This window comes from Tarenaya hassleriana, unplaced genomic scaffold, assembly GCF_000463585.1.
Source record: "Tarenaya hassleriana unplaced genomic scaffold, ASM46358v1 Cleome2, whole genome shotgun sequence".
NCBI lineage: Eukaryota > Viridiplantae > Streptophyta > Magnoliopsida > Brassicales > Cleomaceae > Tarenaya > Tarenaya hassleriana.
This window is the reverse complement of record NW_010965372.1, coordinates 1,500,977-1,514,973: the sequence shown is the minus strand read 5'-3', so window position 1 is coordinate 1,514,973 and position 13,997 is coordinate 1,500,977. Positions and strand designations below refer to the sequence as shown.

The 13,997-nt window shown below is 36.1% G+C and overlaps 3 protein-coding genes across 4 annotated transcripts in view; all 3 read right to left on the bottom strand.

The window, feature by feature from the left end:
• Positions 1-2,993, bottom strand: part of LOC104811591 (protein EXECUTER 2, chloroplastic) — a 5,451-nt gene extending 2,458 nt beyond the window's left edge. Inside the window, exons 1-6 of the mRNA XM_010538325.1 lie at positions 2,393-2,993; positions 1,899-2,015; positions 1,753-1,818; positions 843-949; positions 669-750; positions 1-466 (exon numbers count right to left, since the gene is read on the bottom strand). The exon at positions 1-466 is cut by the window's left edge and continues 209 nt beyond it. Of these exons, the coding sequence (XP_010536627.1) occupies positions 1-466; positions 669-750; positions 843-949; positions 1,753-1,818; positions 1,899-2,015; positions 2,393-2,716 (1,162 nt within the window). The 5' untranslated portion in view covers positions 2,717-2,993. The remainder of the gene's footprint in view (positions 467-668; positions 751-842; positions 950-1,752; positions 1,819-1,898; positions 2,016-2,392) is intronic.
• Positions 2,994-3,676: 683 nt separating this feature from the next.
• Positions 3,677-7,415, bottom strand: LOC104811590 (probable inactive purple acid phosphatase 27). Of its 2 annotated transcripts, XM_010538324.1 has the most exons (12): positions 6,973-7,415; positions 6,481-6,572; positions 6,332-6,398; positions 6,131-6,250; positions 5,951-6,043; positions 5,581-5,710; positions 5,309-5,390; positions 5,097-5,229; positions 4,807-5,012; positions 4,581-4,706; positions 4,174-4,483; positions 3,677-4,070 (listed from the first exon to the last, which is right to left on the bottom strand). In XM_010538324.1, exons 1-12 carry the CDS (start codon positions 7,135-7,137, stop codon positions 3,765-3,767), a joined length of 1,830 nt encoding a protein of 609 aa, XP_010536626.1. In that variant the 5' UTR covers positions 7,138-7,415; the 3' UTR covers positions 3,677-3,764. The 2 variants fall into 2 exon arrangements, with proteins under 2 accessions (XP_010536626.1, XP_019057856.1); XM_019202311.1 differs by lacking the exon at positions 6,973-7,415 and having other exon boundaries at positions 6,332-6,375; positions 6,481-6,550.
• A 2,680-nt stretch (positions 7,416-10,095) lies between these two features.
• On the bottom strand, positions 10,096-11,635 carry LOC104811589 (F-box protein At5g50450). The gene is made up of 3 exons (XM_010538323.2): positions 11,302-11,635; positions 11,038-11,200; positions 10,096-10,936 (listed from the first exon to the last, which is right to left on the bottom strand). The coding sequence occupies exons 1-3, from the start codon at positions 11,457-11,459 to the stop codon at positions 10,274-10,276; spliced, it is 984 nt and encodes a 327-aa protein (XP_010536625.1). The 5' UTR covers positions 11,460-11,635; the 3' UTR covers positions 10,096-10,273.
• Between the last annotated feature and the right edge of the window lie 2,362 nt (positions 11,636-13,997).

Sequence of the window (13,997 nt, the reverse complement as noted above, 5' to 3'; positions counted from 1 at the left end):
CCTTTGTAGAAGTGTCCTCGTTGTTATGGAGAACACCCCCAATGAAAAGCTTTGTGCCTAAATCCTTAGCATCTTCTGCACTATCCATAGATGTAATTTCTTCTGCACCATCGGTGTCTTCAGATTCATCAGAGGAACTTGTCTCCTCAACGTCATCATCATCCGCCAAATGTTCAATATTATCATCGCCTATGATTTCTTCCTCAGTGACTTTAACATTCATGACTTTCAGTTTGAGCCCAGGGATTTTATCTTTTAGAAAGTTTATTACACTTTTAATCCCCTCTTCAGTTGCTTCCTCAGCATTCATTACTCTATCTTCATTTTTATCTGCCTTTCCTTCACTTCCTGGCATATCAAGTATGGATGGTTTCTCGGCTGAGGCATCAGACGAACTTTGTTGCGCCCTTAAAGATGAATTCTTGGAGATTAAAGAATTTTGCTTGGCCCGTTGCAGATAAACCACCTGAAAACAGATATGTGAATGCACATAAAGTTCGAGGGAAATGCTAAACAATACATCGCCAAATTAACCATATAGGATTAAACATCACTTTTGGAAAGGGGGAGCATAAATGTAAATACACACTCAAGAATCTTCACATGAGATATAAAAAGGCTAACAACTAAAACTATAATTGTTTTCCAACTGCTATCTCTTAGCTTACCTGCATAACATATTCTCCATCAGCTCCTTTGACAACAAAAATCTCAAACAGAGGAGTCCCAGGCGCTGCAGTCACCAACTGTCTGTATGAAACATCAGTTACAACTTACAACTTACAACTACTTCCACAAACAAATCGATAATTAGTCATATACCTAGCACGAAATAATCTAACCTTGGACTGTAACTCTTGCCAACAAACCTTCCAACACCTGGTGTTATATGTACAATTCTGCCAAATGGGTCCTCGGAATCTGGAGAATAACCCACCCACCAACCAACCTACATAAAAATTGTATAAGCTTTGTAAACACCGTAAGTAGTTCAAGTCCCAGATAAAACCCATGCGATTACTGAATTACAACGGGAGATTAGATCTCATAGAGTTCAATTCCCGTTCTCAACCCATGACCAATATGAACTTGAAGTTTCCTTCGTAACCCCCAGAACTTCTTCGTAGTAAAACGATAACACTTGCAATTCTTGATAAGTTGACCAAGTAAAAATCGGGTACGATACGATTCGTTTTATTTCAAATGCTTGGGTGGTTGACTGATGAAACCATGACAGTTAGGTTTCTACTTTGTGTTAGTGGGTATCTCTATGCACGGTAATGAAACATAACACCGAAGTACTTTCGGAAACAGATCATTGCAGTTCTGTGCAATTGATCTCTTAGGCTATGATTGGCACTATAATGAAAAACTTACCGAATTATTTAAAGTCAAATGAATTATACACCTCGGTTTATTTTTTCTAATACCTTAACAGGTTTGGAAACAAATGAATTCATGGACATTTATGAGTGAGCAGATTATCAAGGGTCAGTTGCAGCCTTGCAGGAATATTGGATGATATTTTCAGAAAATCTATCCTATTCTATCTATTCAATTCACTGATATTTCCGTGGTATAAAGAAACAGTCTTAAAGCTGCAAAAGTAGAACTCGCATATGCCATGCATTTGCAGTCTGGAAAATATAAATTCCTTCAATTAACGCAACGGATATACTCTTGTCCAGTCGCTGACACACAAAAAAAAAAAGTAAACTTGAGAAGGAGACAGAGAAGATGACTAGAGATTACCAGTCCGCTTCCTGTCTCTCTACATAACCGGGAAGCCTTGTGGTAACGCTCTTCACGTATTGCAGTCTGCAAATAAACTGTCAAATATAAGTTCCAAATTAACGAGACATAATCCGATACTTTTTTAGCTTCAAAAACACATCTACCTGTAACTGGGACATGACCTCAGCAACAACATCCATCGAAGTAGCTTCCGCAATGGCTGTTTTTAGCTTAGCTGCTTCCTGAAAGTCTTCCTTTTCAATAGCTTCTTCAAGTTGAAACTGTGTGAACCATGGCACCCATTTGAAGGAGAAAACAAGTATTTTAATCATCTTCATAATCAATGCCCCATAAAAAATTTAGAACTTTTCATGATTTTATCTTCGTTTCTTCAATCTCTTTTTTCCTTTTGCCTCAGTTCGTATGATATCTTTTCCTAAAATTGTCAAACTTCCATGTAAATTCAGTGAACCCTAAAGAATCAAGTGATGAAATATCTTAAACAACATAGAAAATCCCCAAGACACCAAAAGGGTATGAGATAAACACTTAACCAAAGCCCCAAATCTCCAAAGTTAGAAACTGCGAGGGAATTATATAAACAATCGAAATCGATAGCACACCATAAACGGATTAAAAAAGGGCAAAAACAGAACACCTTGAGAAGAGAAGCTAAGTTCTCAGCATCTTCGACCTCGGAGAAATGGCGGCTCCATCGATTCCAATCCCATTCTTCCCCACAGGAACCCGGATTCGCGCCATTAGCGTTGCCGCTACTGCACCGGAAACTCGGAGACGAGTTTTTTGGGGTCCTCTTGAGTGAACGTGAAGAAGCGAACAGAGGTGATGGGCCGAGAGATACTCGGGAATTTGAGGGTTTACAGATGGATGAGAACTCCGGATTTGAAAGGTTCGGACAAAAGGAGAGAGGGACAGAGATTGTTCTTCCGCCGACCCATGGATGATTCATCGTCGTCGCCATTGATAACGTCTGGCGGTGCTGCGCGTCACAGATTTTTCTCACAGAGACCGAAGAGGCTTCACCGAATTTCTGTCCTTTACCGTAAATGGATAAAATGGTTGGATGACAGCACTGTTCATGGAAATGGAGGAAAGAGCTTACTGGTTTCGAGCTGAAGCAAGTCGCCGGATGAGAAGACGATCAGAAGCAGAGAAACCCGTCTTCCGTCTGTGGAATTTCTCCGAGAATGAACCCACAAAAATAAAACCCTAATTTTGGTGGAAAGGATTGAAAGATCCTATCTATGGAGATACTTTTATTTTGGCTTTTTGGTTTTAGTTTTTGAATTTTGGTTTTTGGCTTTTGGATTTTATAATATTTGAAAACTCAAAAAAAAAGTAGCTTTTGGTTTTTCATTGATTTTTTCACTAAAATGGCTTTCCAAGTTTTTAGGAAAAGTAATTTTGTAAAAACTTGAATGTTGTTTTTTTTTTGTTTTTGAATTCTAAAAACTCTAAAAACTCCTACCATTCAAGGCCTATATCTTCTTCTCTTTTATCCCCTTTTATTTGGAACATGACTTATCATTGTACGGCTTTTTTCTTATTTCTTTGCAAATGTTAAAAAAAAATTACTATGTCAAAAGTTTACTTTTTACATTATATAAATATATTTATTTATCAAATTCTCATCATTTTCTATCTTTTCATCTATTTTCTTTACTCTTCTTTTCCACAACCACTAATGAAACCGATACATGAAAATGGAGATCTTGCAATCAAAATTGTCATCATCCTTGACAAAACCAAAAACGACATTATAGTTTTAAAAATAAAAAGTTTTATGTAGTTCAATCGCATGTTGCGAATTACCGTTGAATTAAACTACCCTAACTATAGGCAAAATAGTAGTCATAAAAATATAAAACCATCCTTAATTTTATTTAAAAAATAAAAAAAAAATACATAAAAATGCAATATAAAGATCGAATGATTAATTTTTTTAAACCGAATATAACCGAACCTAACCAAAAACCAAAATAGCAAACCTAACTAAAGAGCAGGGAGATCTAAGACGCTAAAGTGGTGGGGTCGCAGCTATCGCGAGCGCAAGCCAAGACGTCCCTGTAATCTCTGGAGATGGAGAATGAATCATGGACTCCGCCATTGTTGCTCCTCTTGTACTCGAACAGAAGCGACGAATGATTAAAAGCCGTCATCTTCACAAACCCGTAGTCGTAATCTCTCACCAAACTCCATCTCGGCTTCAACGAGCTGAACGACGACAAATGGCTTCCCGCCCCTCCCGCCACCACGTGAATCGTCCCTTTAAAGGGTCCCGAGTAATGATCTTTCCCATCGTCCACGCACTGATTCTGCAGCAACAAAAGAACCCGAAAAAAAAATTCATCTGGGCAAGCGTTTCCAATGGCTATTTACTGTTTAAATGCGTTCGTTCATGGATATATGGGTGGAAACCTGGTAGATGGGGCATGTTCTCTCGTAGTTATGGACATGTCCGTAGAAAGCGATGTCGACTTTGTGCTTCTGCCATAGCTTCTGCAAGCTCTCTCTTCCCATCGGCTCCTCGAAGGCTCCTTCTTGGCCGTACCAGTCATTGGTCGAGTAGCCGAGGACACGATGAGCGATGAATATCAGCCAAGGCTGAGCCTTTCTGTCCACCGATGCGAGGCAACGGTCTATGAACTCATACTGTTCCGACCCTTCTCTCCAGTCGTGCTCGGTGTCTGCTACACAGAATCTGAACATCCCGTAATCGGCCGAGTACCTGCATCATCATCATCACCATCATTTCACCAAAAGATCTGTGTGGTGGGAAATGGGAAATGGGAAATGGGAAATGGCTGTCTGCTGCTTTTTCTTACCAGAATTTAGCTCTGTTCTCTGCAGGAACGAAGAACATAGTCTCGGCGGGAACTCCGCACTCCCCTCCGGAGTCCTGACGGCCGTAGAAGGACCCGGAATCTGGCCAGTCTCGCTCGTGATTGCCACTGAAGAGAAAGAAACAGAAAACGGAGCTTATAGGGACAAGCGCATGAACCCTTCTTTTGGAAAGAAATGGACGAGAAGGGGGAGATAAGAAAAACTGACCTAGCGATCATGTACGGGACAGTGGAAGCGATGGGCTCAACTTGTGCCGTGAACTGATCCCATTGCGAGATATACCCATTTGCGTAAGTGATATCTCCAATGTGGAAAACTATGTCGATGTTCTTCAGGTCGTTGATGATTTGGTCTGTAGTGTTGAGGGCTCCGGGTTGGTAATCGTTGTACTCGTTCGATCCATCCCTCTCTCCCTGAAACGCATGCCCGAACAGAACCGTTTTTTGCGATAACCCGAGAGATCAAAGAAGCTAAAGAGATCAACCGAGATGGTGTACCTTTCCCATGTCACCGAATATCACAATACGTTGTAACGATTCTTGACCCGGGTAAGGAGATGACATGAAACTGTAATTCTTGCTCCAAACTGTCGATCCATCGATCAAGGCATGACCTAACCTGTATGTATAACTGGAAAAACAACCCCATGGTTCATGGTTAAACAATTGTATCTACATGTGTTCATTACTATCGGTTAAAGATAACATACTTGCGGTTTGGCCAAAGATCTTTCAAGAAAGCGGTATGGATAAAACCCGGATCCCGCCATCCAACAGTGCGAGCAGGAGCACCTACATATCATATCATAAGAACTAGAGTTATGCTCCATCGGGTTTCAAGAGCAGAGTATAGCTTACTAATAGTCATCAAAACCGGAGGAGATTGTCTAATGAAATCCATAGATCAATTAGGGTTCTTGTCATTGTGAAAGAAAAGATCAAACATGGTCTGATCCCGAGAATAATCGGAACTAAAACATACCACACATGCTGTTTCTCTTAAACGTTAAGGTTCCGGCAGGAGACCTTCTACTTGGAAGTCCATTGGTGGTCCATTCAACGAACGGAACAGCCTCGGTTATGTCATACCCACTCGTCCATGTTACCGTCATCTGTCAGTGCTCAAAATAACCGAGTCTTAATTCTCTTACCAGACAACATACAGAAGCAAGTTTCTGTCAAAGATCTAAACTTGCATGTGTAATGAATATATCAGATATGCTAAAGCTTGGCCTAAAACCGGTGTGTTACAGAAAATCATCACTGCACATTACAGATCTCAAAGTTTGGATCTTTCTTAGGTGTCCTCAGTGTACAAAACCAGGGATAGAAGCAACATAATGAAAACTTACCTCATCCCAATTCTTTCCTAAAGCGAGACGTGGGTAAACAGGTGCTTTAGGGTTAGCAAACGATACGGGATTTGATATTGCAATGAGCTTTGGCTGCAGCATTGAGGCAGAGAGAAAGATCAATAAGTTCTCTTAGGTATTGCACATAAGATATCAAATTGAGAATCGAAATCAACCGACATTTGAAACTCCCCCTGTGAACAGAGCAAAGGAGAAATCTGCTCTCTGATTTATGAGTTGGAACTTCAAGATCACGTTCCCCGTCTTCGTATAATCCGGATTGGTCTTCACAAACATGTACTATGCAATATAAAAAAAATGTTATCCGACATGCCCTCACTTCAGAAAATCACAAAAGCAACAGATCCGAGATTCACAAACCTTGATGGGAGCGGAGCAAATGTAGGGAGCTTTTTCTTTCCCGTCTGTCGAAGGGCAGGAAGACGAGCTATAACACACAGAAAGAATCGTTTTTTTTAACACAACATTGGTTACATCACAAATCATAAGTAGAGCTTGAAGAGAAATACTCGAATTTCGCAGGGGAAAAGACTCCGACCCAATCATCTTCAGATGGGTCCGGGTTTGAAATATCGACATTGACCCATTCGGTATCCTCACCCTATATACAGGCAAACGAGGACCATTGATCAATCTCTTATATCAAAACTCATCATCATATCATGCTGTCCATGCCATCCAAGTTTTGAGATCAATGCTTGTAATCAAGAAAAGTTTCATATTTCAGATTTGACATTCTTAATAGCCAAAACTCAAATAATCAATACCCAACTTTGGTATGATTTAAGAGAAGAGACTCAATTCCTGGATCAAATAGCCAGTTTCCAACGGCCAAATCCCCAGAACAAAACCCTGATTACCTCAATTTTCCAATGAGAAACGTCATAAAAACAATATAAAGGAAACGAATTTGAGATCACAAGTAAACATCAAAGACAATAACTCAAGGATTGGAGATGAAACTGATCAAAGGTAAAAAGCTTGCTTCAAGGGTAAGAAACCTGGGAACCAAGAACACGAGGAGAGGCGTGAATCGCTGCGGAGCTATGAAGAGCAAGGCTCGTCTTGTAAATATCGATCTTAGCGAGTGGTTGATCGCCATGTCCATTGGTCTGAACCCAACACACGGCGAGAAGACACACGATCCCAAAGAAAACCCTAACCATCGTTTTGTCTCTGCTTGCGTTCTGTCCCTTGTTCTGCGGGGAAAGATCGAAACTTTTTCGAAGAAGAAGCAAAACCCAGGACGAGGATTTATAGGAGGAATCCGGGAATCTTCCAAAGTTTGATTCTTTTCGGTCCCTTATTTTACGATCCTCGATAATATCCTCTCAGAGTTATCGAGAAGGTTGAAATTCTGTTTCGATAGAAATGAGTTAGCGAAAATCTCTCCCTCTCTCTCTGACTCCCAGAGTAGAAAGAAGAGAGTGAAATGCCGCTTTTGTCTCTCTTGTGATCTCTTGAAGGGATCTGGTTTGTCTTATCAGATAAAATAAAATAAAATAAAATAGAAGATAAGTACTTGTGAAATTCAATAAATGGTGTGGATGGTCGTTAGGGTTTATTTATTCATATTTAAATAAGAAGGTCAAACTCATAGATAGATACCGTGGAGAATTCCACTGTCATTGGAATGTGAATGCAAATAGACTTCTATCATATAAATCAAATTTCCACTGAATCTGTAAAATATTATCCCATGTAAATATATAAATTATTAAATGTATAAAATAAATAACCGTCTAAATAATAATAAATTGTTAATACTTTAAATATTTTTTATTAATACCTCAACTTCTGAAATTAAAGATAATTTTTAAACAAATTCTTATATATTTGTTAAAAAAAACCGTCTAAATAAAATTTTTTTTGTTGGAAACTACTTGTAATTTTAGAAGTTTATATATTAATTTGGTATAGCTTTAGGAATTAATTTGGTACATTTTAACATTTAGAGTACTATATTATCAAATTAAAAATTAAAGTATTTATTTGGCATATTTTAAAGAGTTTGGATAGTTATATGGGATTTTTTCCTATAAAATAATATTTTTTGAGAATGAATTATTATTATTATTATCATCATCATCATCATCATCATCATCATCATCATCTCATCTGTATCATACATATACTATTTGTGATCAAATTAAGTTCTTTTTAATTATAGTAGAAGATAGAGTGGCAAATAATAATTTTTAAATTTATTTTGATTGTTATTGATTTGTTTGTTAGATACGTATCTTTTCCATATTTAGAATTTTTTTATCAAATACAATCTGTATTTTATCATGGAAAAAAAAAGTATTTAAGATCTATTCTTTTACAAATTGTGCGTATTAAACTCTTTATATAATGATTATTTGTTTAAGTTACCATTTTTGTTTGGGTGATAAAACAGTTCCAAGAAGCCCAATCAAAATTATTAGTCCATTAATTATGAATTAGGCCCAGTAATTATCGATCCAATAGCTATTTAGGCCCAAATCCGACCATGAAATCCCGATTGGTTACGGCACAGAGCTATTAAAATGCTTTTAATGCAGTTAATGAGCAGTTAAATATAGGTAAATCGACATTTATTATACTAAATGTACCGTCATCTCTTTTTTATGAACTGCTATTTCCTTTTTTTTTCTCTTGCGTTTTTTGAATTAACTGTACTTTTTTAATTAATCGTATTAAAACAGCCTAAATGTTACTAGAGTTATTCATTATATTGCTTACACGAATTCGAGCATGACTAAAATATGATATATAGTATAATTTATCATTTCAGTCCGTTGTTTTTGTAATTATCAATATAATGACATACAAATATAAAATTATCGAATCATAAAGTGTGATAATCATAATATAAAGTTCAAATACTTACATTTTGAAATTAATTGGTTTTGTATTGATATTTATATTCAATTTTGAGTATTTAGTTTTTTTTTTTACAATGTTTGGATGATTAGTAGTTTTGCGTGAGCCATTTATTCAAAGATGCTCCGGTCAATAGATTATACTCATTGGAAATTCATTCGTTTATTTTAATCCAAACGGATATTTGAAATAAGTGTAAAGTAAAGTCAAACTATTCTATATTTAAACCTATTTTTTAAAAAATAGGTTTAAATATAGACTAGCAATGTTGGAATTTGTAGAGTTTTTGGATTTAAAAAAAATAACCAATCAAATTTTTATAAAATTGGTTTTTCTAAAAACTTGAAAAACCCAATTTGATAAAAAATCAATTAAAAATTAAAAAACTCCTTTTTTTAGTTATAAAACCAAAAACCAAAATCTAAAATTCAAAAGCAAAAATTAAAATAAAAAATTAAAACAAAAAAGTCCAAAATAAAAACTAATACCATTAAAAGCTGTGAATCGCATTTCAATAATTTCATTAAGAAATTAATAGGATAATAACATATGGTTTTTGAATACTCGATCTTAAAAGCTTTGGGATAATTCCGGATTCCAAAACAATTTTGACTTCTACGTTGTGCCAATTAGGAGTGGGTATGGGACAAATGACCGAAAATTCAAAGTGTTTTGGATTTGGATACAGAAGATTGGTTTTTTATTTATAAGATTTATATTCAGGATTTGAGATTTACGAACATCCGAGGTATGGATATCCGGAATAATATTCAGATACTCGTATGTATTCGGATTCAAATTTATTTAAAAAAACAATAATATTTATATATAAAATTTTCAAAGAACTAAAGATATATTCATAAAAATAAAAATAGATGAATTATGATAAAAATATGAAATAAAAATAGATAATAAGAGATAAATAATAATAATTTTAGTTTTTTTGAGATAATATTAAAAAATATGAAATTATTTAACCTAAAATAATTGTATTTTATAAAAATATTATAATAGATATACGATATAATTATTTATAATCATATTAGTCGGGTATCCGCAAATATCCGATTTTAAAAATTCTATTATTCGGATTTACGGGTATTAAAAATCTGAATTTAAATTTAGATTTAAAAATTACGAGTACCCTAAAATCGAATATCCGCGAGATGAGTAACTGACATATAACCGATTTTCGGAACTCATTTTTCCAGTTCAAGAATCTTTGTTTTTTTTCTTTATAAAATTGTAATTACGGCTTAAAAGAATCTTTGCAAAGAATCTTATCTCCGGCAATATTCCCTTGGTACGAGACCAAAACGGAATGTTAAACCATTGCGTGTAATGTCTTAACCACTACAAATCTCCATTACTATTTTCTTTATTATTTGGCCTGAAACCAAAACACATTTCCAGATCTACGCAAACAGAGCTCCGTCACCGGCCGCCGTCGTTCTCGTTCGCCCCCGGATCTCCGCCGCCGGCCCACAAATCCACCGGCAAACACTCCAGCTTGTGCTTCACTCGCCAGTCGAGCGCTTGGCATCCACGCGAGCAGTAATTCACTTTCCCACACACCGAGCATCGCCGGAACTCGTGGGCCCGAGTCTCCGGCCTGCCACACCCGTCGTGAGAGCACACCCTCAACCCCTCCGTCAACCCCACCCGGCCCGAACCCGACTCGGACTCGGACCCGAACCACTCCCTGAGGAACCGATTCACAGGGTGAACACGACTCGGAGTTAAACGGCGACACCCGCCCTCCACGGCTTCGCGGTCGAGGAAGGAGCGTACGGAACACGCGAGCTCACGCGCGTTGGCTTGAATCAGGAGGCGGCGACCCTCTGGGGCGTCGCGCGGGACGCCGTAGCCGTCCTGGAGGCAGTAACCGAGCTCCCGGAGGGCGTCCACGTGGCCGAGCATGGCTGCGCGTGCGCACAACGCGACTCCGGCGCGTAGGTTCTTGTCGGTCTTCGAGCCTCCGCTTCCGTTGAACTGGATCACTGCGAGCGAGTACAGAGCGGGCGCGTGGGACTTAATCGCCGCCTTCGCCATTAGAGATGCTCCGCTTGTTCGGTTTTGGAGACAGTAGAACCGGATCTGGGGATTTTGAAAAAAAACAACGAACTTTAAATTCAAAAATCCAAAAACTGAAACGTATACATACGTGTATACATACACACACATAGAAGTGTACGAACCATGCCGAGAGAGTAACAAGCGTCGATATTGCCGGAGTTAACGCAGAGTTTGAGGAACCGGTGAGAAGATTCCGACCATTTCTTCGCCGTGACGGCGAGGGTTTCCGGTCCAGCCCTCGACAAAACAAGAGGATGCAGACCCAATCGATTCAATCGTTTGCATCTGCAATGATACGACCGAACAGAAAAAACATTCAACAAAAAAGAAAGTTATCGACATCCCCTCAGATAGATACATTACGTCGCCGGAGAATCCCAACTTACGTGATGAGAGCGCTGATGAAATCGGAGGGAGAAGAGGCGGAGGAACAAAGCTTGCAGAGAACACAGACAACGAGATCGTCAGGCAAGCCGTCGAACATGTTGGTCGCGTTTTTCTCCGGCGACGACGATCTCTGTTTTTTCCTTGGCTGCGTCGCCATCGAGATTATCCTTCCGTTCTAAGAGATATTCGATGAAGAAGAAGAAAGAAAGAAAGAAAATGTTCTTGTTTTTGTTTGGATTCTTGTTTTGTTGTTTATGGGCTCTCTTTGCATCTGTCTCGATAAAAGCAAGGCAGAGAAATATCAGAAAACGAGGCGAGTGTATATATATATATATATATGCGCATATACGTGTGTGTATATGTATGTATATATATGTGTGTTTATAGTGTATAGATATATATATAGAGACTCGTGACGAGGATGAGAAGGAACTGTTTTGCTTGAGGCGAGGTGGGCCATTTCTTTTTCTTTTTTCTAATCCGAAAATGTGGGTCAAAGCTTCAAACTATAATTAAATTCCCATTGGTTAAATCGTAATTATTATTATTATTACTATTATCACTATTAATGTGTAGTGTGACATGACATTGGATGCGAAAGGTGGTCGAGTCCATATCTTGCTATATTTATATAAATTATATATCAAATTTCAAATTTGTAATAAATTGTTTGAATGTTGGGGTGTACAGTTATTTTTTGTGCTTAATTTAGAGTATTGACTCGAACGGTATTTGATATTGTCGGCAATTAGAATAGAGGTGCTGACCAATAGTTGTGATTGAATTAACGTGTACAAATGATACGTTTTGGGTGATCCTTTGACAACAATATTTCAATTTTTTTTATATACTATAATTGGTATTTTTTCGTTGAGAAACATTATGATCCATTGAAAAATTAATATATATATATATATATGAAAATATGACACAAATCGTATAATACTTGCTATTATTTTTTTTAAAATGTAAAACTAACATGGGAATAATCTTGTCATATAGTTCAAGATCTATTTTATAAAATCCATTATTATTCTTGATTGAATGGAATGATTTTTCAAAAGTATTTTATACAACACATATGCATTAGTTATTGTTGTCTATTTATTAGGTTATCAAATTAGGGTTTATTATGAAATATACGGGTGGAAGTTCGCCATATTGTGCGGAATCGAAAAATACAATATCGTTTTTGAACTGAATCATCTAAAAAAATTCTTACGATATTTTTTAGAAGACGAATTTCTTGAAAGTGAACCGAACCGAATGTTTAAAAAAATCTGAAAAACTGAATTTATGTTAAGAAAATCTATATTATTTTTTACAAAAACCGAAATCAAAATCGAACCAAATATGAAATAATAACCGATTGATACATATTTTTATAGAATTGAAAGAACCGAAACGAGCAATTGCCGAATCAAATATTGAAATGCCCACCCCTAATGAAATGAAGGATAGATGTTATCGAACCGAACGAATATAAAGTAATATAAACTAGTAGTAATGATCAGCAGATTTTATAAAAAAATATTTTTAACTATTTAAATTGATTTACATATTCAGTTTCTATTACAAAATTTAATATAATTCGGAGATTTCAAAATCATTTAACTCAAGAAATATGAAATTCTTCATTGAAAAGAAATAAAAACAAAAAACAAAACAAAACAAGGTGTATAAGTAAAGGTGTGGAGAGACATGAGTACGGAAGCATATGAATCATATGCCATACGAGGAATGCACGTTCTTGGTTGGCTAACGCTAAATTGTAAGCAAAGCTACTACACACGTTTTTCTTTTTCCCTATTAAATAAATAAATAATTAAATTAATTAACCTCTTTAATTAGTATTTGTTATTTTAGTTTTTTTTTTTTGGAGTGAACTTGTAGAAAAGGCATCTTAATCATTCCATATGGTTGTCCAAAGGAAAACATTCCATCCATTTGGTTCATCTCTTTGGATAAGATGCTGAATGATAACTTTTTTTTTTTTTTAAGAAATTCGAATATAGTTTCTCAAATTCTATATATCTACTAGTAGATAATTATTTGACCATAAATGTGGGTTGTGTATTTTTTATTTTTCTCTTAACCTATTATTTCATTCAGAATTTTGTTTTGAGAAAATATATCTGTTCATTTTTTTACATAGGATAATATTCAATTTGAATTCTTTTCTAATTCATTTTTATATATTTTTTATATTATAGCATTTTCAGTTGTATGTTGTTTCTGATGTTTTTATAGTGGGTTTAGATTCAGTTAATAGTTTGTAAATCGGAGTTACGTGTATTTTTTTTATTTAATTTGTATAAACAAACTGAAATAATTATATTGGATCCCACAGCTAAAAAAGGAAAAAACTCACAAAAAATAATCAATTAGTCTAGTTTGCATGGCCATAAAAATTATGGTTTTTTTTTTTAAAAAAAAAAAATGAGAACCCAAACTTGACCTTAGAAATCATTTGGTAGCCTCCGAAATGATAGAAATATAAGCGTGAGTTAGTAGCTTTGAATCCAATTGGAAGATATGATGATTTGAAGCAACTAAGCTTTTGATTGTTATACTCGTTAATCATTAAAAATTGTCACTCATTATTCCTACAAACTTTTAATGTCGACGTGTTTAAATAATTCGAATACATTTATTCACATTCAAAGATTATCTAGACTTAATAATCGAATATCTT

Coding starts and splice junctions, on each gene's coding strand:
- LOC104811590 (XM_010538324.1), bottom strand. CDS start 7,137: ATGGTTAGGGTTTTCTTTGGGATCGTGTGTCTTCTCGCCGTGTGTTGG. Junction 6,044..6,130: donor TCACAGGGGGAGTTTCAAAT/GTCGGTTGATTT, acceptor TCAATGCTGCAG/CCAAAGCTCATTGCAATATC. Junction 4,484..4,580: donor GAGAACAGAGCTAAATTCTG/GTAAGAAAAAGC, acceptor ATGATGATGCAG/GTACTCGGCCGATTACGGGA.
- LOC104811589 (XM_010538323.2), bottom strand. CDS start 11,459: ATGGCGACGCAGCCAAGGAAAAAACAGAGATCGTCGTCGCCGGAGAAA. Junction 11,201..11,301: donor TTCATCAGCGCTCTCATCAC/GTAAGTTGGGAT, acceptor GTATCATTGCAG/ATGCAAACGATTGAATCGAT. Junction 10,937..11,037: donor CTTGTTACTCTCTCGGCATG/GTTCGTACACTT, acceptor CAAAATCCCCAG/ATCCGGTTCTACTGTCTCCA.